Source organism: Bufo gargarizans, chromosome 5 (genome assembly GCF_014858855.1).
Source record: "Bufo gargarizans isolate SCDJY-AF-19 chromosome 5, ASM1485885v1, whole genome shotgun sequence".
In the NCBI taxonomy this organism is placed as follows: Eukaryota; Metazoa; Chordata; class Amphibia; order Anura; family Bufonidae; genus Bufo; species Bufo gargarizans.
The window spans coordinates 316349900-316376046 of NC_058084.1; the positions used below are offsets into that span (position 1 = coordinate 316349900).

The 26147-nt window shown below is 44.1% G+C and overlaps 1 protein-coding gene across 1 annotated transcript in view; it reads right to left on the reverse strand.

Moving 5' to 3' along the window:
- RPP40 (ribonuclease P/MRP subunit p40) overlaps nucleotides 1-26147 on the reverse strand; it is a 49492-nt gene that overhangs the window by 22488 nt on the left and 857 nt on the right. Inside the window, exons 2-6 of the mRNA XM_044293497.1 lie at nucleotides 9560-9704; nucleotides 9216-9284; nucleotides 5435-5530; nucleotides 5224-5349; nucleotides 4122-4314 (exon numbers count right to left, since the gene is read on the reverse strand). Of these exons, the coding sequence (XP_044149432.1) occupies nucleotides 4122-4314; nucleotides 5224-5349; nucleotides 5435-5530; nucleotides 9216-9284; nucleotides 9560-9704 (629 nt within the window). The remainder of the gene's footprint in view (nucleotides 1-4121; nucleotides 4315-5223; nucleotides 5350-5434; nucleotides 5531-9215; nucleotides 9285-9559; nucleotides 9705-26147) is intronic.

Consider the following 26147-nt stretch of genomic DNA (forward strand, 5'->3'; position numbering starts at 1 on the left):
ATTTGGTTCAGATGGTGTCAAGCGTGTGTGGTGGCAACCAGGTGAGGAGTACAAAGACAAGTGTGTCTTGCCTACAGTCAATCATGGTGGTGGGAGTGTCATGGTTTGGGGCTGCTTGAGTGCTGCTGGCTGTGAGAAGCTACAGTTCATTGAGGGAACTATGAATGCCAACATGTACTGTGACATACTGAAGCAGAGCATGATCCCTTTTCCTTCACAAACTGAGCCGCAGGGCAGTATTCCAACATAATGACCCTAAACACAACTCCAAGATGACCAATGCCTTGCTAAAGAAACTGAGGGTAAAAGGTGCTGGACTGGCCAAGCATGTCTCCAGACCTAAACCCTAAGCATCTGTGGGGCATCCTCCATCAAAAAGTGGAGGAGCGCAATGTCTCTAAGGCTAGGTCTACATGACGACAATAAGTCGCGCGACAGATAGTGCACAACTACACTGCAACATTTGTAGTGCAACATTTTGTTGCACCAATGTAGCGCAACAATTTTTATAATGGCAGTTTATGGTGTCGCACTGCAACATGCAACTGCGACGCAACAGTCGCAGAAAAATCCATCTTGAATGGATTTTCTGCGACTGTTGCGTCGCAGTATGTCGCATGTTGCAGTGCGACACCATAGACTGCCATTATAAAAATTGTTGCGCAACATTAGTGCAACAAAATGTCGCGTGACAAATTTGGAAGAGGATTCCAGTGGTAACCTGTGAAGCTCTAGTGAGCTCCATGTCCAAGAGAGTTTAAGGCAGTGCTGGAAAATAATGGTGGCCACAATTTGGCCATTTTCATTGGTGTATGCACTGTTGTTGCCAGCAGTTTAGAAATTAATGGCTGTGTGTTATTTTAAGGGGACACCAAATTTACACTGTTATACAAGCTTTACACTGACTACTTTATATTGTATCAAAGTGTCAGTGTTGTCCCATGAAAATATTTTTTATTTTTTTTTACAGAAATGTAAGAGATGTACTCACTTTTGTAAGATACTGTATATACACTCAGTCATCAACATTTAAGTTGCAACACCAAGAAGGACAAGCCATAAAGTTATGCAAAACGAGGATGTGGCAGTTGTCACCAAGATCTGCGGGTGATCATTCTGTAGCATTGGTTTTATCCAGCAGATCACTACATGACTAGGCAGAGATGTCAGCACAGTTCAATGTGTCCCGGTGGTTGGGAGAATGGTGACTAACTGGTATAACAGCAAGAGGTGCACAGAGGAGAACCTCTGCCTTGGCAGATCATCTGATTAGAAGAATGACGCGTAGTGATCCATTCTATACTGCAAGTGAAATTGGACGTCACATCCCAAGCTTATGGCATCAAACTGTACCTACACAAACCATCAGAAGGCATTGGCACCAGTATGTATTAGCTTTCTAAATATACAAAACTTATATTCTCAATATAGCAAGGCTACAGCCTTTTCCTAAATAAATAACTAAAGAAAACAATCTAGAAGTCTCTCCTGGGAATCTGAACATGGGACATCTACATGCAAGGCTGACCATTTACCTCAAGTATATAGCCTTATCATACTTAGAAAGCTAAGGCTACTTTCACACTAGCGTTCGGCTGTCCGCTTGTGAGCTCCGTTTGAAGGGGCTCACAAGCGGACCCGAACGCTTCCGTCCAGCACTAATGCATTCTGAGTGGACGCGGATCCGCTCAGAATGCATCAGTCTGGCAGCGTTCAGCCTCCGCTCAGCAGGCGGACACTTGAACGCTGCTTGCAGCGTTCGGGTGTCCGCCTGGCCGTGCGGATCCGTCCAGACTTACAATGTAAGTCAATGGGGACGGATCCGTTTGAAGATGACACACTATGGCTCAATCTTCAAACGGATCCGTCCCCCATTGACTTTACATTGAAAGTCTGGACGGATCAGTCTGAAGCTATTTTCACACTTAGAAATATTTTAACAATATAATGCAGACGGATCCGTTCTGAACGGAGCCACCGTCTGCATTATATGAGCGGATCCGTCTCAGACGGATCCGCTCTGAACGCTAGTGTGAAAGTAGCCCAATTCGTATTATTGGCATCTTTATAATTATATAATGTGCCTGTGAACAAACCGGTAATATGTATTAGCACTTCCTCCACCAAATAGTCTGTACATTTTCTGAATTGGCATGAACTCATAGTAGGTCATGTGAAGTTATTTTAAAGAAGTCTTTTTCTTTACACTTTAAGAAGATGGAAAAACAAACTTTGATTCAGATGCAAATGAGCACTTCCAAGTGCCCAGGGGTGGCGTTCACTGTGTTGGAGCCCAGGCTGTTCTGCCTTTTTTAATTATTTCCACGCCCCAGCAGAGATCCCGCACCTGTGTACTGCCTCGCCGGGGGAATGCACACTGCGATGCCCATTGTTTGCACGTCATCGCTTTAACTACTGCGCGTGCGCCGGCGCGAAACCAGCGGCAATGTGGCGTTTGCCGTTGCATGTGCAGTAGTTAAAGCGATGCCATGCCCACAATGGGCATGGCAGTGCGCATGCTCCGGCCCGGTGAGGCAGTGCACAGGAGCGGGATCTCTTCCGGACCGAAGGATAACGCAAGGGAATAGGAGGGCGAGCATAGGCAGATGCTGCAGCGGGGAAACAATGAAAAAAGGCAGAGCAGCCTGGACTCCAACACAGTGAACGCTGCCCCTGGGCACTTGCAAGTGCTCATTTGCATATGAAGAAAATAACAAAGGTACCATTACATTCATGTATAGGTGTGCTATAGGACAATGTAAGCACTGTATATGGCCATATGGTGGTGATAGACTCCCTTTAACCCCTTCAGGACCCTGCCATTTTTTGCAAATGTGTCACTATAGGTCGTGATAACTTTAAAAACGCTTTTACTTATCCAGGCCATTCTGAGACAGGTTTTCTCGTCACATGCTGTACTTCATGACAGTGGTAAAATTGAGTAAAAATAATAATAATATTTTTATTTATAAAAAAAAAAAAAAAAAAAATCCAAATTTCAATTTCTCTACTTCTATAATAGATAATAATACCTCTAAAAATAGTTATTACTTTACATTCCCTACATGTCTACTTCATGTTTGGATAATTTTGCGAATGCCATTTTATTTTTTGGGGACGTTAGAAGGCTTAGAAGCAAATGTTGAAATTTTTCAGAAAATTTCCAAAACCCACTTCAAAGGACCAATTCAGGTCTGAAGTCACTTTGTGGGGATTACATAATAGAAACCACCCAAAATTACCCCATTTCAGAAACTACACCCCTTAAGGTATTCAAAACTGATTTTACAAACTTTGTTAACCCTTTAGATGTTCCACAAGAATTAATAGAAAATAGAGATAAAATTTCAAAATGTTACTTTTTGGGCAGATTTTCCATATGAATCAAATTTTTCTTTTTGTTACAAAGCAAGGGTTAACAGCCAAACAAAACTCAATATTTATGGCCCTGATTCTGTAGTTTACAGAAACACCCCATATGTGGTTGTAAACTGCTGTACGGGTACACGCTATTGAGCAGAAGGAAAGGAACGCCATATGGTTTTTGGAAAGCAGATTTCACTGGGATAAATTTTAAGCTGTCACATTTGAAGACCTCCCCTGATGCGAACTCCCAAAAAGTGACCCCATTTTAGAAACTACGGGATAAGGTGGCAGTTTTTTTGCTACCATATTATGGTACATATGGTTTTTGGTTGCTCTACATTACACTTTTTGTGAGGCAAGGTAACAAGAAATAGCTGTTTTGGCACAGTTTTTATTTTTTGTTATTTACAACATTCATCTGACAGGTTATATCATGTGGTATTTTTATAGAGCAGGTTGTTACGGACGCGATTTAACCAATGCCGGGACATGCAGCAGGGGTCAGGCTATCAGTGACTGCCGGACCCCTGCCGTGGATCGGGCGGGCGCATCTCCTGCACCCGCCCGATCACAGCGCCGTACATGTACTGTGCTGGTCTTTAAGTCACGGACATCAGCGCCGTACATGTACGGCGCGGGTCATCTACGGGTTAAGCTGTGTATTATAAATAATAATGCACTGTAATTTTCTGTATTATAATACAAGTGATGTAGCATGTACTCTAGATTTAAAAAAATGAAAATAATTCACCTACCAGTCAATATCATTGCTGATGGCGCCAAGCCATTCAAAAAACTCAGTTGCGCTGCATGACTCCTCTTCCTTACCAAGCAGCTCTTCACTCTTCAACACAGGACACTGTAGATCCCTTGAAACATGAGAAGTTATCTTGAAAGGACACTCCTTAACAACATATTTAGCAAAATAAGATAATATGGATGGTCCTTCTGAAAAATAAACAAAAAAATGGATTAATATGTGAGCTCAAAACGCATATTTGTCTGCTCACAGATTTTCATTTTAGCTTTAGTAATATGGAGCTCATGCAACATCTGGCAATTATTGGTTGTGTCACTGATATCACCCAGTAATGTCCTGAAATGATCAGTCAGACTTGGATTTCTGTTGTAGATTTTAAACAAGACAATGAAAAGTACCACAGATCTTAGGGCTGTTTCACACGAGCGAGTTCATTGCAGGAATCGCGCTCAGTGTGCGAGTGTGATCCTCTGCTCTGGACTTGCAGGAGTGTACAGCATTATCATGATTTATAATGCTATGTGCCTCTGCTTGACCTTATTTCTACAGAATCATACTGACAGCTGTATCTCACTATGATTCTGTGGAAAAAAGGCCATGCAGACACACATAGCATTATAAATCATGATAATGCCGTGCGCTCCTGCAAGTCCAGAGCGGAGGATCACACTCACACACGGAGCGCGATTCCTGCAATGGACTCGCTCGTGTGAAACAGCCCCCCAAAAAGAGTCGCCACCTGGATTTAACTAAGCAAATAGTTATGAGCCTCCTATTGGATAATTACTGCATGGGCGATTATCTTTCAGCTGGCAACAAGTTATTTAACCCCAACTGGTGCAATGATTTGCTTCTTATTTCTTAAACAACCATGTCGAAAGACACATCTCGTGGTTGTGTTATGAAGTAAAGCCAGTCAAGGGTTGTGCCAGCATGTGGCGATATTGTATTGAATTGGTATCGTGAGAAATTGGAGCACTTAACCAAAATGGAGCTAACAGAGGACACATCTGAATGTCTTACTGGATTATCTCCTTAATGCTACCAACTATAGCTGAAAAGTGAAATGCATTTAAAAAAAATAAAAATTATCCCACCTGGATTATCCCAAGCAAGTAGAAAATCAAAAGCCAGAGGTTTTTTCTCAGTCAAGGCCCACCTCACACGCTGGAACTTCTTGCCATCAGGTGACATTGCACTGTCTGTCAGATCAATTGTAACAACTGCAAAATGAAGGGCACAAGTCATTATACTTCACAATGCCTAGCCCCCAAATCAACAACTGCTCTCCTGGTTACCCACACTTACTATATCGCATGGCATTTTTCCCTGAATATAGGGAGGGCTTGCCCTGCAGACCCAGCTCTTCATAGGTGTCTTTATTTACGGATACAATCAGTTTTCCTGAAAATAAAAATGATTGTGAATCTGCAGATTAAGTAAAATTCGTTTTGATTTTAAAACTTTTGAATAATAAGCAAATATTATTTTCTGCCTCACTTGTGTCTAATGACTTGTCATATGAACATGACTATTTATACAGTTTAGTAACAGATTAAAGCCTCATTACACGTCGGTGTTTCACGGACGTGTGCTGTACGTGTTCTCAACGGACAGCACACGTCCCCATTCATTTTAATGTGTGTATTCAGACATCAGTGTTCTAGCACTGTCCGTGGGTCAGTGTTTTTAGCACAGATGCATGCCCTATTTTGTCCGTGTTCACGGATCCATCACGTCCATTATAGTCTATGGGTCAGTAAAAACCAAAGATGCAACACGGATGATATCCGTGTTTCACGGATCATTAAAAGGGTTGTCCAGGTTTAGAGCTGAACCCGGACATACCCTTATTTTCACCCAGGCAGCCCCCCTGAGGCTAGCATCGGAGCATCTCATGCTCCGATGCGCTCTCTTGCCCTGCGCTAAATCTCGCAGGGCAAGATCCCTTTTGTTTTCAATAATACACTGCCGGGCGGAAACTTCTGGCCGGCAGTGTGTTCTGTGACATCACCGGCTCTGATGGGTGGGCTTTAGCACTGCCCTAGCCGTTTTACTGGCTAGGGCAGCGCTAAATACCGACCATCAGTGCCAGTGACATCACCGGGCTTCCTGGCAGCCCCAGCAATTTAGCACAGGGCAAAGGAGAGCATCAAAGCATGAACTGCTCCGATGCTCAAATCAGGGGGTCTGCCGGGGTCTCTTTAAGAAGAGATGCTTTAAAAATTATTTTTCAGCTGAAAACAGACACAGGGACCCAACACGGATCCTTCACGGATGCATTACTGACCACCTGCTCACGGATTTGAGCACGGACACGGACCTGTGAATGAGGCTTAACCCAGTACATACATTTAGATGGATACAGACAACGGCAATCGGACAGAATGTGACAATGACCTCATTATGTATCCAGCACTAGAATTACTAAATTATGCATTCGGTTACTGTAGTGAAGTATATATGTATTCAAAGCACACCTCTAGATTACAGACATGGTGTATTTTGCTACGATAAGTCTTTGGCAACATCGGCATGCAAGTCACCTGCTGCATTGCACAGAGTGACATCCACAATATAAATTGACATGCTACCAATTTAAAATCCAAGTTATGTGTGGATTCGATAGCATAGCTGAACAATGAAAATTACAGTAGTGCCCGAGCCGCCATATGACAGAAATCAACAGCAACTGACAACCTTCATTGACTATAATGGAATCTGTTGCGTTTCCATCACAGTGTTTGTCTATTTTGTACATTTTTTCCCAGTATGTGACTCTAGCATTCAATGACGCCGTGCGCTCATGCTGTCAGCAGGAATCTCGGCCGGGTTTCCACGGTCCGCTCTCGGCCGCGGAACACGGCCGTGTGCATTCGGCCTTAATTTCATTTGCAGACGAATTCAATAAGTATTATGCATTTTTGTACTTCCCGCCTTTTATGCAAATTAACATAAACGGGTCATATCTTACCTGTGTGACCAGAGAAGAGTCATATTTTCAAGCTCTGACTCATCTCAGGTTAATTTGATTATGTATCCAAATCGGGTTTTTTTTACACAATAAAAGCACACAGAGATATGGGGACTGGGTATTGCGGATGTGCTAGCGGCCATCTAGCAACCCACGTCCTCAGCTCTATACCCAAAATCCAGGTGACAGGTTCTCTTTAAGGGTCACACACCATTTTCACAACCATTGCAGTCTACAGGGGTATTTACATACTTGTTTTAATAATGGGCTGTGAATATCATCTGTTCAAAAATAGGACAGGTCTTATTTTTTGCCTGTTTGGATGGCCAGATGGACCCTATTGAAATCAATGGGCCATTTAGACAGAAGTACAACTGTCTAAAACAGAATTCAGATCTGCATGTGCATCAGCCCTCTCTTATAATCCAATAGAGTTTAAAAGGGATATTCCTATCCACAGGATAGGGGACAACTATTAGATATGCTGGGATCCCCACCAATCATGAGAACACGGGCCCCATACCCCTTCCGCCCCCCTGAAATGAACAGGACAGCCGGACGCACATGCGTGTGGCCTCTCCATTCATTTCTATGGGCAAAGGAGATAGCTGAGAACAGCACTCTGCTATCTCCGTAATTCCCACAGAAATTATTAGAGCAGCCGCACACATGCCCGACCGGCTGCTCCTTTCAGGGAAGCTGCACGGGATACTAGGCCCCAATTCTTGTGATTAGTGGGGGTCCCAGCAGTAGGACCCCCACTGATCTAATAGTTATTCCCTGTCCTGTTGATGGGGGATAACTTAATCTAACTGGAAAACCCCTTTATAAAATCCACAGCATGGTCACGGATTAATCTGCTGAGAATTCATTATTCCTCACAGATTGTTTTCAGAACATGTGAGCGGGTTAGAGAATACCCAATTTTCTTGCATTACCAGCGGAACGTTATCAAATTGTGTAAGGATTAAGGCGCACAAACAGGTTGACAGACCCGTTAGAACACAGAGGCTAATATGATCATTTATGCCTGAATCTGTCTAGCATTTTAGTACAGTTAAAGGGGTTGTCCGGGTTCAGAGCTGAACCCGGACATACCCTAATTTTCACCCCGGCAGCCCCCCTGAGCCTAGCATCGGAGCATCTCATGCTCCGATGCGCTCCTGTGCCCTGCGCTAAACCGCGCAGGGCACGGGCTCTTTTGTTTTCAATAAGGCTACTTTCACACTAGCGTTCGATCGGATCCGTTCTGAACGGATCCGATCATAATAATGCAGACGGAGGCTCCGTTCAGAACGGATCCGTCTGCATTATTTTAGCATATAACAGCTAAGTGTGAAAATAGCCTCGTACGGATTCGTCCAGACTTTCAATGTAAAGTCAATGGGGGACGGATCCGCCTGAAGATTGAGCCATATTGTGGCATCTTCAAACGGATCCGTCCCCATTGACTTACATTGTAAGTCTGGACGGATCCGCACGGCCAGGCGGACACCCGAACGCTGCAAGCAGCGTTCAGCTGTCCGCCTGTCCGTGCGGAGGCAAGCGGAGCGGAGGCTGAACGCCGCCAGACTGATGCAGTCTGAGCGGATCCGCTCCATTCAGACTGCATCAGGGCTGGACGGCTGCGTTCGGGTCCGCTCGTGAGCCCCTTCAAACGGAGCTCACGAGCGGACCGACGAACGCTAGTGTGAAAGTAGCCTAACACACTGCCGGGCGGCAACTTCCGCCCGGCAGTGTGTTCGGTGACGTCACCGGCTCTGAGGGGCGGGCTTTAGCTCTGCCCTAGCCATTTTACTGGCTAGGGCAGAGCTAAATCCCGCCCTTCAGTGCCGGTGACGTCACCGGGGTTCCTGTCAGCCCCATGGAGAGCCCCGGTACGTCACCGGAACGCCTAAAAATGCATTTGCCCTGTGCGATTTAGCGCAGAGCAAAGGAGAGCATCAGAGCATGAACTGCTCCGATGCTCCTGTCAGGGGGGCTGCCAGGGTGAAAATGGAGAGATGTCCGGGTTCAGCTCTGAACCCGGACAACCCCTTTAAGTACAGCCACACAACTTTTAAGTTTCCTTTCATCTACCACTGAATCCAAAAGTGTGAGGAAATAAAGATATACCTGATGGAAGCACTGCAGCAACGTTATCTTGGTCAATTCTTGTGTTATGAGAAAGTGCATAAAACAAACCTAGAAACAAAATACATAAAAACCATAAACAGGTTATCAAAGCTGTCAGCACCCACTTTCCATATCTCCCATTCATTGCAATGCTTGTTTGCCACCAGCAGCGGAAACTATGTGTCCCATTCTCAAGACCTGTGCAGGTTTCAGCAACCAAGCACACGTCGTCTTATGACACTTTCAAAGTGTCACTAAAACTTTGGCTGGAAATCCCATTGAAAATAAATACATAAGCATAACATAATGAAATAGTAAAATAAATATGATTTAGGGTTCCTTACCTTTCTTTATGCATGTGTCGTTAAATTCCTGTGTTAGAAATTCATGCAGGGGCAGGTTCTTCACCAAATAATAGCTTCCCAGACCATCAATGATGTGCTTTATTTTTAATGGGAGAAGACCGCATTCAGGTAACAAAACAGATACCTGTATTAATGATATGACAAATAACATTGATGTTAAGGTTACTGTGGGTCTAGATGTGCTGGTCTATTCCTTAGAGAGTTGGCATCAACGTCACACCAAAAATCATACAAAACAATAAATGTACAGTTTATCCCCATATAGAACTTCCATCTTTTTATAGAACTTATAAAAATAGCAATAACTTGCTCATACAGATGCTGGGGTATTTACGTCCCACCTCTCCACTCCAAAATCCCTTGTCCAAGGTACTGACAAAAGGATCATATGGAAGCAGAGCAGATATCTCCACATTTAGTCACTGAACTTTCGAAGACTTTCGAACGGTCAGGGTCTGAGTGCTGAAACCCCTACCGATTGCTATAACGGAGAGAGACGTACTCACATATCACACTCTCTTTCTTTGCTGCAGGAGACAGACCCATAGACTTTCTACTGAGCCCGTCTCTTGCAGTGAGAAAAGAGCATGCAATATGTAAGTGCATCTCTCTTCTCCTCCTAGAAAAATCGGCAGAGGTCTCCGCACTCAGATTCCAACCAATCACAGCCTTTGATACGTCTCTTTGACATACGGATGTAGTAGAGTTAACACACATGCTTTATGAGACGTGTTATCTAAACTAAATGCATTAAGCAGACACTTTAATTGGCTTTCGTTTCAAGATAACGTGATGAGTTAAAAAATAGGAGTTAAGAGTTTGTGTGTTAACCCTGCTACATCTGTAGATAATTTGTTTTGAAAGTTCACTGACCCTTTAATGGAAATTGAAACTTAACTTTAACTGAGAAATTTATAAAAATTTGCCCACACATATAAAAACCTAACATTACGAGGAGCAATTCAACACATGCCAGTCACTGGCACCTAGACAGAAGAAAAATGTTTCACTTACTGTATATAAGACAGTAAGGAGGGTCGTCCTCATCACGGCCTGCTATTAGGCTGCTCCTCCATTGCTGGATGTTTTGATCCGAGCCATGGGGAGATGCAGCAGCGGCCGTGCAGAGATCCAGAGCGACACAGGTGCCGGGGAGTGGGGTAAGTATAATCTATATGAAAGGCTCGGGCATTATAGGGGTTGGATAACCCCTTTAAGGGCTCATTCATACAACCAAAAAAATGCAGATCGGATGCTGACCTATTCACTTTACTGGGGCTGCAAAATATGCAGACAGCACACCATGTGCTATCCCATCCCTATGTCCATTCACTTCTATGAGGCTGAGCGCACTACCAAGCACAACCACTATACATTGTACAGCACTCTACTTGGTAAGCTGTAAGAAGGCTGGGCACTCACAGGAGCACAGCTGATCGGCGAGCGTCCCCTACCGATCAGATACTGAGGTCATCAGTATCAAAATCTTTAAAAATTATTTCAGGGACTTTCAAGTGATTTCATGTCGCAAGCTTAGGGCAAGTACCTCAAAGATAGTAGTATTTTCTGAAATACTGTCTGTACCACAGGCCTCCCCAGAAAGGCAGCAGGAGATTAGGAAGGTAAACAAGTGGATCAAGAGCTTGTATAGGAAGGGAGGGTCTGGGTTCCTGGAGAACTGGGCCAACTTCTCCTGCCTGCTACAGGCTCTATCGTAGGGATGGGGCTGCACCTCAATGGGGAAGGTGCAGCTGTTTTGCAGGAGATAGAAGGGTGAAGGAGTGCTTAAAGAGGACCTTTCATGTATTTTTTCTTGTTTAATTAACCAACTTTACTTGCGGGGTATGCTCTGTTGATGCTGCCATCATTGTTTTTTTTTTTTCAAATAGCCCTTGCTTGCCTCGCTGTGCCCCTCTGCCGTTTTCGTGCCCAGTAGGTTAATACTGGGCATTGGTACAGGGAGGAGGAGATGCCAGGGTTTCTCAGTTGGCGCCTACTTCTCCATGGCTGTGAGCTGTCCAATTACAGCAGAAAGCGTCACAGCCAGGGAGAAGGCGAGCAGTTTTCTCTCCCTGTCTCACCTAGGAATAAGTGCAGCGGCATATTAGAAAGATTGAAGCAGACAAATCACTGGATCCAAAGCGCGATGTGACGGAGCCCGGTTTCAGGCGTTATAGGATATGGCCAATCACCCTGCAGGAGCACGATGAGCACTCGCCCGACGTCCTGCACAACTACTCCCATGGGCGGCACATGGAGCAGCAGGAGCACAAACAGCTGCCGGAACACATCATGGACTTCAATGCTGATGATGCCCAGCAGCACAACAGTAAGGCCTCTTTCACACGGGCGTCATGTTTTTTGCCCGGATAAGAGGCGGGTGCGTTGCGGGAAAATGCGCGATTTTTCCGCGCGAGTGCAAAACATTGTCATGCGTTTTGCACTTGCGTGAGAAAAATCGCGCATGTTTGGTACCCAGACCCGAACTTCTTCACAGAAGTTCGGGCTTGGGATTGATGTTCTGAAGATTGTATTATTTTCCCTTATAACATGGTTATAAGGGAAAATAATAGCATTCTGACTACAGAATGCTTAGTATAATAGTGCTGGAAGGGTTAAAAATAATAAAAAAGTTAACTCACCTTCTCCTCTTGTTCGCGCAGATTCCACTCAGTTCTTTAGCTGTGGACTGAATGACCTGAGGTGACGTCAGATCACATGCTCCAATCACATGGTCCATCACCATGGTGATGGAGCATGTGATCTGACGTCATCAAAGGTCCTTTAGCCCACAGATAAAGAACAGACCGGCATCTGCGCTAACAAGAGGAGAAGGTGAGTTAACTTTTTTATTATTTTTAACCCTTCCAGCACTATTATACTATGCATTCTGTATTCAGAATGCTATTATTTTCCCTTATAACCATGTTATAAGGGAAAATAATACAGTGAATAGACTGTCACCTAGAACCCATGCGTGAAAATCGCACCGCATCCGCACTTGCTTGCGGATGCATGCGATTTTCACGCAACCCCATTCATTTCTATAGGGCCTGCGTTACGTGAAAAACGCACAAAGAGGAGCATGCTGCGATTTTCACGCAACGCACAAGTGATGCGTGAAAATCACCGCTCGTGTGCACAGTCTCATAGAAATGAATGGGTCAGGATTCAGTGCGGGTGCAATGCGTTCACCGCACGCATCGCACCCGCACGGAAAACTCGCCCGTGTGAAAGGGGCCTAACTGTCCTGACAACTACTCCCTGATACAAGTCCTGACAACCCCACCCTGATACGAGTCCTGACACCCCTTGCCCTATGCCAGTCCTGACATCCCCTGCCCGATGCTAGCCAACCCTGACGCCCCCTGCAAGCCGGCCCTGACAGCCACTCTGCCCGGTGCCAATAGACTCGCACCCTGACAGGACCCCCCCACACACACACACCCACCCACAGTAGGTACTTTCACCATGTCACCCTCTCCCGACTGACACCCTGGGACTTACTCAGATTATCATAGGTTGTGTTTGCATTTCCTTACACATTCTTTAAGGTTCAATACACTTCTTACTTCTTCCTCTACGATGTGTCCTGTAATGAAACCGCCCGGGTCTATAGGTGAGATCTATAGGTGTATGTGGGCGTTCCCCCACTAACAACCCTTCAGAGCTGCCGCAAACATTGACTTTCATTATAGTGTCATAATCGCCCAGCCCTAGTAACATAAATAATATGTCTAGAGATGAGCAAATTTTTCGGTTATGAAATTCATTCATGCTTCGTTGCTGGTAAAAGGTGAATTGCGTTATACAGGGTGGGCCATTTATATGGATACACCTTAATAAAATGGGAATGGTTGGTGATATTAACTTCCTGTTTGTGGCACATTAGTATATGTGAGGGGGGAAACTTTTCAAGATGGCCATTTTGAATCCAACTTTAGTTTTTTCAATAGGAAGAGGGTCATGTGACACATCAAACTTATTGGGAATTTCACAAGAAAAACAATGGTGTGCTTGGTTTTAACATAACTTTATTCTTTCGTGAGTTATTTACAAGTTTCTGACCACTTATAAAATGTGTTTAATGTGCTGCCCATTGTGTTGGATTGTCAATGCAACCCTCTTCTCCCACTCTATTGTACAGCTTTTTATTATCGGTACGCCAGATAGTGTTCCGTGATATTTCATACTTTTTGTTTAGTAAATATCCCCAAAAAATAAAATAAAAAATAAATAAATCGGTAGAATACTCGATTACTAAAATAATCGTTTACTGCAGCACTACCGAGCAGGATTTTATTTCTCTAAAATGAGGAAATTTGGCGTCTACCTCATGGGATTTTTTGCCTTCTTCTGGATTAACTTACAGGATAACAGGCTGAACTGGATGGACAGATGTCTTTTTTAAGCCTTATAAATTATATTACTATATTACTACTGTATAGTATTAATTTATGACATTTTGCTGTGAAGTGCTCTCTGCATTAAAGGGGTTCTGCAGTTTGTTTAAACTGATGATCTATCCTCTGGATAGATCATCAGCATCTGATCGGCGGCGGTCCAACACCAGGGACGCCTGCTGATCAGCTGTTTGAGAAGGCAGCAGCGCTCCAGGAGCGCCGTGGCCTTCTCACTGTTTACCGCTGGCCCAGTGACGTCACGACTAGTATCAACTGGCCTGGGCGGGGCTAAGCTCCATTCAAGTGAACAGAGTTTAGCCCCGCCCAAGCCAGTTGATACTAGTCGTGACATCACTGGGCCTGCAGTAAACAGTGAGAAGGCCACGGTGCTCCTGGAGCGCCGCTGCCTTTTTAAACAGCTGATCGGCGGGGGTCCCGGGTGTCAGACCCCTGCCGATCAGATGCCGATGATCTATACAGAGGATAGATCATCAGTTTAAACAAACTGCAGAACCCCTTCGCAGAGAGCACTTTACAGCAAAATTTCATAAAGTAATACCATAGTAATATGGTAACATAGTTTATAAAGCTTAAAAAAAGACATCTGTCCAATCAGAGGATAGATCATCAGTTTAAACAAACTTACAGAACCCCTTTAAAGGGGTTACATACCCTTATTTTCACCCCGACAGCATCCCTGAGGCTAGCATCGGAGCATCGCGCAGGGCACGGGCTCTTTTGTTTATCATAACACAGTGCCGGGCGGAAACTTCCGCCCAGCAGTGTGTTCGGTGACGTCACCGGCTCTGATTTTTTTACTGGCTAGGGCAGCGCTAAAGTTCCTGTCAGGGGGAGTGCCTGAACCTGGACAACCCCTTTAAGCTTCTTCATAGCCGCTCTGCTATCAGTATCAGGATGCTACAGCTGGCACTTATGGGAGGGGCTGTGAAGCAGCTCAATGCAGAGAGCACTTCACAGTGAAGCTCCACCTTCAGTGCACTCAAAGAGCAGAATAAAATTTCACAGTCTCCCTACTCTTAATAATTGCTTCACAAAATGCATGAATTTATAGCTCTCCCCAGCCCCTAGCTAGTGCGGTCAGCAGTTAAAATGGTAACAATGCTGACAAATTTGCTTCAAAGGAATTTTCCAGAACTTCTATATTGATGTCCTATCTTAAAAACAGGGGAAGAAATGCAGTAATCTGGCACGGCCACTACACAGTGTACTCAGCGGTCTGCTACCAGCCCCATATACTGCATTAGTTACGGTGGATGCCACTACCAGCTGACCGAATGCCCACCAATCTGATAATGATGACCTATCTCAGTGATGGGAAAACTACAAATCCCATCATGCCCTGCTATAGGCTGATAGCTGTAGGCAGACTGGGCATACTGGGAGTTGTGGTTTTACAACAGCTGGAGAGCCACAGTTTGCCCATCCCTGACCTATCTTAAAGTGTAACTAATATATTTTTTATTTTATTTGCTAGTTTATTAGAGCTAGGAATGTATACCTGAGTTAGTCTCTCAATGATTGCAAAGAGATCTGTAATTACCTTATATCAACAGCTTTCATTAATGTCTTCTGTCCCTTTCCACTGCTCGCTTAAAAGACTGTTGCTAGGGCTCATCTGTCTCCCAACTTGAAGAGGACCTTTCACTACAATAAAAAAAATCTAAACTAAGCATACAGACATGGAGAGCGGCACCCAGGGATCTCCTTGCACTTACTATTATCCCTGGGCGCTGCTCCGTTCTCCCGGTATAGGCTCCGGTATCTTTGGATTTTTGGCTCAACTGGGAGGAGCCTGCCGGCGTCTCCTTCTCTCAGGCTGTAGCCTCAAAGTAAGCTAACCAATAGTTGGTATAGAGTCAGTGAAAAGTGTCTGTCCCTGCTCCAGCTTTATCATTCAGTCTGAGCCCCTGTGATAAATCTGGTAAAGGTCTAGACCAGGGATGGGCAACCTGCGGCCCTCCAGCTGTTGTAAAACTACAACTCCCACCATGCCCTGCTGTAGGTTGATAGTTGTAGGCTGTCCAGGAATGATGGGAGTTGTAGTTTTGCAACAGCTGGAGGGCCGCAGGTTGAGCATGCCTGGTCTAGACAGTCCACCTACAATCACTCCATCTTTAGGACTGGTAGATCTGGACCAGTGTCTTTTTTTTTGCCCTGCGTGAAAAAAAACGATGCCAATGTGTATTGAATTTCTAAAGGCATTCTGGCATGACATTTTTTCAAACAATGCAATCTTTGCATACTGCTCCACAGAGAAAATTACATTACAGGGTTACATACATTCCTATACTCTAGTGCATATCAATAAATTAGAATATCATCAAAAAGTAATTTTACTTCAGTAATTCAATAAAAAAGTAACACTCATATTATATAGATTCATTACACCCAGAGTGATCTATTTCAAGCATTTACTTCTTAAAGAGTTTCTGTCACCAGAAATACCTAAATTAAACTGGCTGACATTAGCAATGTGCTAATGTCAGCTGAACCTAACTAGCCTATTCCTAGTTTTATCCATCCCCCGTTACTCCATAAATGTAACTTTTATGATATGCAAATTAGTCACTAGGCACAGGGGGGGCATTGCTCCTGCTCCTAGAGGCTCCGTTCTCCCACCTCTATCACTTCCCTCCAAGTCTTGATTGACAGGGCGAGGCAGCGTTCGCATCCTCCTGCCGGCCCTGAGTGCATGGTAAATCTCACGCCTGCGCCATGCCGTTCAGTATTCAGCGCAGGTGCAGTAAGGAAGTCGGCAGCCAGTGAGCGTCCTTCACTATGCCTAAACCAAATACTAAATGGCACGGCGCAGGCGTGAGATTTACCATGCTCTCAGGGCCGTCAGGAGAATGCGAACGCTGCCTGGCCCTGTCAATCAAGACTTGGACGGAGGCGATAGAGGTGGGAGAACGGAGCCTCTAGGAGCAGGAGCAATGCCCCCCGCTCCTAGAGGCTAATTTGCATATTATAAAAGTTACATTTATGAAGTAACGGGGGCATGGATAAAACTATGAATAGGCTAGTTAGGTACTGCTGACATTAGCACACTGCTAATGTCAGCCAGTTTAATATAGGTATTTCTGGTGACAGAAACCCTTTAATGTTGATGATTATGGCTTACAGCTAATGAAAACCCAAAAGTTGGTATCTCACAAAATTAGAATATTGTGAAAAAGTTCACTATTGTAGACTTATGGTGTCACACTCTAATTCAACCCAAAACATCTGCAACAGTATCCTCAGTCTGGTTCAGTAGGCTACACAATCACGGGGGAAGACTGACTTGACAGCTGTCCAAAAGATAGTCATTGACACCCTCTACAAGGAGAGTAAGCAACAAAAGGTCACTGCTAAAGAAGCTGGCTGTTCACAGAGTGCTGTATCCAAGAATATTAAAAGGGGTTCTCCGGGAATGAAGAAAATGCAAATACCGTATTTTTCTCCCTATAAGACGCACGCACCTGCCCATAAGACACACCTAGGTTTTAGAGGGTGAATATAGGAAAATAAAAAAATAAAAATTGAACAAAAAGGCGTGTTCAAATTTTTTATATAATAAACAGACTAATATTTTATTATTAATAAGGGGGGGGTCATTTTATTAGCAGTGGGGTCATTAGGGTTACTTTAGAGAATCTTTCTGTCAGGGAACAGCTCTGCACTTAGCCAGGAGCAAGTAGCCAGGAGCAAGCAGTGCGACGACTGAGAGGCAGAGCAGGAATGTGTGACAGGGAAGTCTGCTCCGCCCCTCGTCTGCCTGCTCCTGTGCTCCTCAACTTTCCTTCCCCTCCCTCCTCCATAACAGCGCTTCAGGTCGGCCGGTCTTTACCACCCAGCACTTGCTGAAGCCGGCCGGTCCCTTCCACAGACAGCCCGCAGAGCCGACCAGCCCCTGCATCACAGCGCGTCTGGCCCCTTCGGCAATCACCAAGCACCTGCAGAGCAGGCCGCCCTTTGATCAACGCAGCACAGAAGGTACACTACTGTAATGCCGGACATGTTTTTTCCCTATATTCACCCCATAAGACGCACTAACTTTCCCCCTCCCATTTTGGGGTAAAAAGAGTGTCTTATAGGGCAAAAAATATGGTACCTAAATATTACTTTATTATAAATATATTCCCAAAAACCTTTCATTATTCATAATGGCTCATTTTGTCTGGGGAGTAATCATTAGGATAAATAAAATGGCCAATGTCCTAAAGAAAAAACCTGTCCTAATCACACAGGACAACTTAGTTCTTTAGCTTACTGCTCTGAAGTATCTCATCTTCCTCTCTGCTCCTCAGGAATTATGATAATGAAGACAGTTTAATATGATCTATGTCTGATGACTGTCTGTAGGAATCAAGTTCAGGAGGAGACGTGAAGCACAGAGAGGAGGGACAGGACAGACTGTGGAGACTGCATACAAGAGTTTCTGCTCATTATCCAACCCCCACCTCATCTCTGTACTTCATGTCTCCTCATGAACTCTATTCCTACAGAAATTCAGCTGAAGATCTTATCAGCTGTATTCAGGATCATAGTAGGGCACACCACCACTTGATGTCAAACGGATATTTATTATAACATATACTATCTAGAACATATAAAATACAATCAAATATGATAAAATTGTTAAAATATAAATACTAAAATATAGTCATCAATACAAATCAAATGTAAGTAAATGAATTCGGCTACGGCCGCAAATTTCCTTATATGATGGTAGCTTCAATACATGTCTTTGAAGATTACAATTTCATCCTATAATTCCAATGCTGTTTAAAAAGTCACTTGTATCTATGTGTTTTAACACTGAGTTGTGGCAATGCCGCAGAAAAAAGAAGACTTCTACCGGAGTGGTTTTACTCACTATTTTTAGATAATGCCGGCTTCCTTATCACTCGTGGCGTCCCACGTACAGTGAGAGTCTCTTATAGGCTGCGGCAGAAAAAGATGAAGTGTAGACTTGCGGGATCCTCGGTGATTGTGAATTGGTTGTATCGTCTCACAGGTCACCTGGCAGTATATGCCCTCTGCGTTGTTTGTTCACAGTGTGCAGGGTTAACTTTCACCAGGAAATAAAAGACTCAGCGTAAAGACGAATGTTCTTTTCCATAAAGTGCAACTTCACCGATCCCTTCTTTAAAGTGCTTATAGGTCTTCAAATCTGTATATCATGGGCTTCATTACCAAACGCGTTTCGGAGACTAAGGCTCCTTCTTCAGTGGTTAAGTTCCCATGAGAATGGCATGTCTTTATATACCTATACAGGTGCGGATTTAATTAGTTGATTGGCTCCAGCCGTCTTGTAGGAAGTGACGTGAATTCTTTTTCAAAGTTCATGATGACAGACTTTTTCTTTGTTTCAGCCTTTATTTTTAATTTAAACTTATATAAAACTTATTTAAAAGGCATATTAAATCAATATATTGCATATGTTATAAATATATAAATATATCCAAATAAAATTAGGATAAAAATAAAAAGGTTAAGTTATAATTTACAACGACATAAATACTGCATTTTATAATATTTATATCATGTGAATCTGTTATCTTCATACACTTAACATTGCGGCCGTTTAAAGTATCGCAAACAGAGAACAAAAATAAGTACATCGACCGCCATGCGGTATGCGTGCGTTTTTTATTTATTATTTGCGGTAATATTCATACTGCGTTTTTACCATATTTATATTCTCTGTCCGTACTAATGCTATTACTATTTAATTGTACCCCACAGTTTCGCATTGATCACATGTGGTTATAAAAATATAAAAATATAAAAATATATATTTTTAAAAAAGATAATTTTAACTATGTTATACAAATTTTATATAAAATTATTTATACACTTTATATAGCAGCAATAAGGTTCGGAACGCGGGCATGGAGTAGGAAGCGTGATGGGAAGAGTGTCCACCAGGGGGAGGCCCGGAAATTTTAACGACTCACGGGTCTCTCCCTGGTGAGAACTCCCCCCAACTCGGACAAGTCACAGGAACCCATATATTTCTATTTCTGCGTTTAAACCTGCAGGGAGTAAGGTGTTAAACTCAAAGATATGTCTTGATTCAATTCTCGACATTCTTTTTATATGATCTCCGCCTCTCCAATCAATTTCTACTTTTTCAAGGGCTGAGAAAGTAAGACCCTTTGGGTCCTGGTTATGCACAGTTTTGAAGTGGTTTGACAGGGTATGTTTTTCGTACCCCTTTTTTATGTTCGAAATATGTTCCGCTATACGGACTCTAAGTTGTCTCTTAGTCCTCCCCACGTATTGTCTTTTGCAGGGGCATTGCATAATATAGATAACACTATTAGAGTTACAAGTGAGGAACTCTTTAATTGTATGTTCATGGGAATTTGTCATCGATTTTACTGTCAGTGTTCTCTTGGGAAATATGGTATTTTTGCAACCCATACATTTTCCGCACCGAAAGAAGCCAGTGGTATTTGTCCATTCCTGTATGGACAAACCTACTTTGTTTTTGTTTCTTTTTGGAATTGTAGGCGCTACTATTAATGCTAGATTCGGTGCTTTAGTGAATGAAATTTGCGGAAAGTGCCCGTTCCCATCACGCTTCCTACTCCATGCCCGCGTTCCGAACCTTATTGCTGCTATATAAAGTGTATAAATAATTTTATATAAAATTTGTATAACATAGTTAAAATTATCTTTTTTAAAAATATATATTTTTATATTTTTATATTTTTATAACCACATGTGATCAATGCGAAACTGTGGGGTACAATTAAATAGTAATAGCATTAGTACGGACAGAGAATATAAATATGGTAAAAACGCAGTATGAATATTACCGCAAATAATAAATAAAAAACGCACGCATACCGCATGGCGGTCGATGTACTTATTTTTGTTCTCTGTTTGCGATACTTAAAATGGCCGCAATGTTAAGTGTATGAAGATAACAGATTCACATGATATAAATATTATAAAATGCAGTATTTATGTCGTTGTAAATTATAACTTAACCATTTTATTTTTATCCTAATTTTATTTGGATATATTTATATATTTATAACATATGCAATATATTGATTTAATATGCCTTTTAAATAAGTTTTATATAAGTTTAAATTAGAAATAAAGGCTGAAACAAAGAAAAAGTCTGTCATCATGAACTTTGAAAAAGAATTCACGTCACTTCCTACAAGACGGCTGGAGCCAATCAATTAATTAAATCCGCACCTGTATAGGTATATAAAGACATGCCATTCTCATGGGAACTTAACCACTGAAGAAGGAGCCTTAGTCTCCGAAACGCGTTTGGTAATGAAGCCCATGATATACAGATTTGAAGACCTATAAGCACTTTAAAGAAGGGATCGGTGAAGTTGCACTTTATGGAAAAGAACATTCGTCTTTACGCTGAGTCTTTTATTTCCTGGTGAAAGTTAACCCTGCACACTGTGAACAAACAACGCAGAGGGCATATACTGCCAGGTGACCTGTGAGACGATACAACCAATTCACAATCACCGAGGATCCCGCAAGTCTACACTTCATCTTTTTCTGCCGCAGCCTATAAGAGACTTTCACTGTACGTGGGACGCCACGAGTGATAAGGAAGCCGGCATTATCTAAAAATAGTGAGTAAAACCACTCCGGTAGAAGTCTTCTTTTTTCTGCGGCATTGCCACAACTCAGTGTTAAAACACATAGATACAAGTGACTTTTTAAACAGCATTGGAATTATAGGATGAAATTGTAATCTTCAAAGACATGTATTGAAGCTACCATCATATAAGGAAATTTGCGGCCGTAGCCGAATTCATTTACTTACATTTGATTTGTATTGATGACTATATTTTAGTATTTATATTTTAACAATTTTATCATATTTGATTGTATTTTATATGTTCTAGATAGTATATGTTATAATAAATATCCGTTTGACATCAAGTGGTGGTGTGCCCTACTATTTTTACCTCTTTTTTTGAAATATTTTTTAAAGGATTGGGTGAATCCTTTTTGTAGGTGCACCCTTTCATTGCCTGAGCAGTAGGTGAGCCCTCTCCAAGTACTTAAATGTATTCAGGATCATAATCCCTGACGAGCAAAGCAGAGAGGAGGATCAGGCAGCTATTTAGCTTAGCGTTGTGAGGTATTTTGTCCTCCTGTGTGATTAGGACAGGTTTTGTGTGTACTAATAGGACGGCGGCCATTTTATTTCTCCTAATGATTGCTCAAGAGGCTAAACAAGCCATTATAACTAGTGAAAGGTATTTGGGAATATAATTTATAACTAGACATTAAGCCAGATAGAGAGAAAGTGTGGGCAGCACCACTATCTGTAAAGTATATGCGGAGTGCCAGCGGCTGGGTAGGCGATCCACCTCCAAACGTATAAAAATAAGAAATTCTGCAGCACATCCAGGTTGTAAGAAAGTAAAAAAAGACTTTATTCACCAAGCATGCGACGTTTCAATCCTCTCAATGGGATTTTCCTCAGGCAGTGACATTAAGCCAGTTACAATAACGGGCGCTAGAACAATAGTGCATAAACATTAGTAGGAACAGTCTGAGACAGCTGGCACTTAGCGGTGGCAGAGACGGCTGCCAGTGTGACTGGTGGCTGAGATTGTTGGCAGTGGCTGCTGTCTATGGCAGAAAGTGCCGGGACTGTGCGGCTCTGTGATGAACGGACAGTAATGGCGGCGCTCCGACATGGCGAGCACACCATAACTGGTGAGCGGCGGGGGTTATTGCGTGACGCACAGGTGTGGAGCGCCATGTGATGATTGGTTGGCTCGCCGTGCATGTGCAGTTCAATTATCGGCACAGGGCTTTTATTATAAGAGATAGCTTGTACCATTGATTCCCTGAAACACAATGTATAATATTAAAAGCCATGTATGCGTGCTTAGTGTCCGTGTGCCGATAATTAAACTGCGCATGCACAGCACAACACGCCTGCACCGCTCATTACACAGCTGTACCCTGCACCAGGTGTCCGCATGGAGTGCCGGGGCTCCCGTTACCTGACAGGCCGCAGTGCATGCCTCCGATGCCGCTCCAGTGGCGCTATCACCAGATGCCGCAGTCTCTGCGGCCTGCATGCTGCTCCCTCCTCTTCCAGAGCCCGGGCACTTCTGCATTAGGCAGCCCGACAGAGGACTCGCTTCCCGGGGCTCAGCTCCAAGGGGAGTTCGAAGGAGGCTGTTCTGTGTATAGAGGCAGCGTTATCAGGTGCTGATTGCAGGGGGCTGCCGCAGGCTTGGTATTTGCCTCTAGTGGTAATACTCCTGCTCTAGTGTCCATCCATTAGTGATCCTGCCCCTGCTCCAGGTAACCTCCATCAGTTGCCCCTGCTCCAGGTAACCCCCATCAGTTGCCCCTGCTCCAGGTAACCCCCATCAGTTGCCCCTGCTCCAGGTAACCCCCATCAGTTGCCCCTGCTCCAGGTAACCCCCATCAGTTGCCCCTGCTCCAGGTAACCCCCATCAGTTGCCCCTGCTCCAGGTAACCCCCATCAGTTGCCCCTGCTCCAGGTAACCCCCATCAGTTGCCCCTGCTCCAGGTAACCCCCATCAGTTGCCCCTGCTCCAGGTAACCTCCATCAGTTGCCCCTGCTCCACGTGCTCTGCTGTCTGCTCCAGCTTCCTCCTTTCTGCTGCAGGTGTTCCCCAGAGTCCCTACTCTATCTGCATCCAGAACACCCCTCTCCCCGAGTACCCCTGCTCCAAGTGCCTCCCCTTTAGTTCCAGATGCCCCCTCAGACAGTGCCCCTCCTTCAGTTGCCTCCCCTCTGTAGTGCCCCTGCTCCAGATGCCCTTCCTCCCTCTGGTGCCGATGCTCATGCCACCTCCAACGGGTGACCTGGAACGGGTGTGTACACGTTGTGTGCCTGGTTTCGGGATGATGTTAAGTCGCCTAATGAGGGGAAGCAACCGCAGTCTGGATCGCCTCTGTGTGTGCACCGTGAGGCTGCTGGACAACTCTGAGTATACGTGTAACGTGCAGGTGACAGGAGGGAGCAGGGGGACTGGATGGTGGCGACATGTGGAGCGACGTGTGCCGATTGGTCTGTGGCGCACTGTGATTCTATTGGCCGGCGCGCGGCGCATGCAACATCGGCACACGCACAGACACAGAGGGCTTTTATTATTATAGATAAAGTAATATATAAGTATTTTCATTTTCTTGATTCCCAGAGAACTCCTTTAATGGAAAATTGAGTAGAAGGAAAAAAAGTGGTAGAATTTGGGGAAGATTCACAAGGAGTGAACTGCGGCTGGAGTCAGTGCTTCGTATCCAGGACAATTGTTGCATTCCTTCTCAAGCCACTCCTAGAGACAACATAAAAAGAGTCTGACCTGGGCTAAGGACTGGACTGGAGTGGAGTCGCCTGAAGTCCTGTTTTCAGATTAAAGTAAAGTCTGCATTTCATTTGGAAATCAAGAGTGGAGAGGCACACAATCCAAGTGTCTTGAGGTCTGAGGTTTCCACAGTTAGCGATGGTTTGGGGAGCCATGCCACCTGCTGGTGTTGGTCCACTCTGTTATATGAAGCCCAAAGTCAGCACAGCCATCTACTAGGAAATTTTAGAGCACTTCATGCTTCCATCTGCTGGCAAGCTTTATGGAGATGCTGATTTTATATTCCAGTTGGACTTGGTTTAATAACCACTGTATCATTGTGCTTGGCCAGCAAAGGCTACTTTAACACTTGTGTCTGGTGCGGATCCATCATGGATCTGCACAGATAATACAAACGTCTGCATCAGTTCAGAACGGATCTGTTTGTATTATCTTTAACATAGCCAAGATGTCTTGAACACCATTGAAAGTCAAGGGAGGACAGATCAGTTTTCTATTGTGCCATATTGTAGTCAGTGAAAACGGATCCGTCCCCATTGACTTACATTGTGTGCCAGGACATTTGGCTCGGTTTCGTCAGGCGGACACCAAAACGCTGCTTGCCAAAAGCGGAATGGAGACGGAACTGATGTAAACTGATGCATTCTGAGCGGATCCTTTTCCATTCAGAATGAATTAGGGCAAAACAGATCCGTTTTGGACCGCTTGTGAGAGCCCTGAACGGATCTCTCAAACGGAAAGCCAAGACGCCAGTGTGAAAGTAGCCAAACTCACCTGACCTGAACCCCAGAGGTCGCACTACGTTTTTTCCAGAAGAGTAAAAATACTCCTCTGACCATTTTTGAGGAGTATTTTTACCCGAAGAGGAGTACGAAAGTTATGGTAATTAAAATACATAATACATAGGCCTGCACTCGCTCACATCTGCATTGGAGGCTGCGTTTGGAGCCTCTGTTGCAGATTTTGTTGAAAGACCAGACAAAAAAGCCTCATATGCAGCACTTTTTTGTCTGGTAGAAAGACAGGGCCCCAAACAGAAACTGAACAGATCCCATCATAGTCGGCAGAGTCTGTTCAGCTTCTTTCCTGTGGGGTGACAGGAGGAAGGGGGAGAGAGCAGGGTCACTAGTGGGGTGACAAAAAGAGGGGGGAGTAGGGTTACTAGTGGGGTGACAGGAGGAGGGGGAGCAGGGAACTGGGAGACTGGACGGAACCTTTATTGGGGGAGAGGGGAAATCACTTACTTGAAGGCTGACAGGCCGGGCTTTTCCCTCAGACCAGTCACATGAGTCCGCGGCTCCTTAGCTCTCCAGCAGCCCAGTCACGTTTGCCAGGGTCCTTGGGCAGCGCGCCCTGCTCTTACTACAGCCACCCCCGGGAGCCGGCCTCTCCTCCTTCCAGCTCCCGCCGGCTTCCCTGGCCTGACCCGACCTGTATCGCTCCGGCGCACCAATACCCAACCAAAAACAAAGCTATACATTGCTATAAAGGGCTTTGTTATTGATAAAAATAAAAATAAAAAATAATAAAATAAAAAAAAAAATCGCCTAAACAAGCATCGTAAACGCTTGTACAGGCGTTATTAGGACCTCTGCTGAACCCCATAGTGAATCTATTGGGTGTTGTCAAGAGGAAGATAAGAGACACCAGACCCAACAATGTATAGGAGCTGAAGGCCACTATCAAAGCAACCTAGGCTTCCATAACTTCTCAGTAATCACTTTCCTGTTTGTGTTCCTTCAGATTCCCAGTACACAAATATTTGGCTCCTCCCATGCTGATCAAAACAACCAATGGTACTTGGGTTTTCAT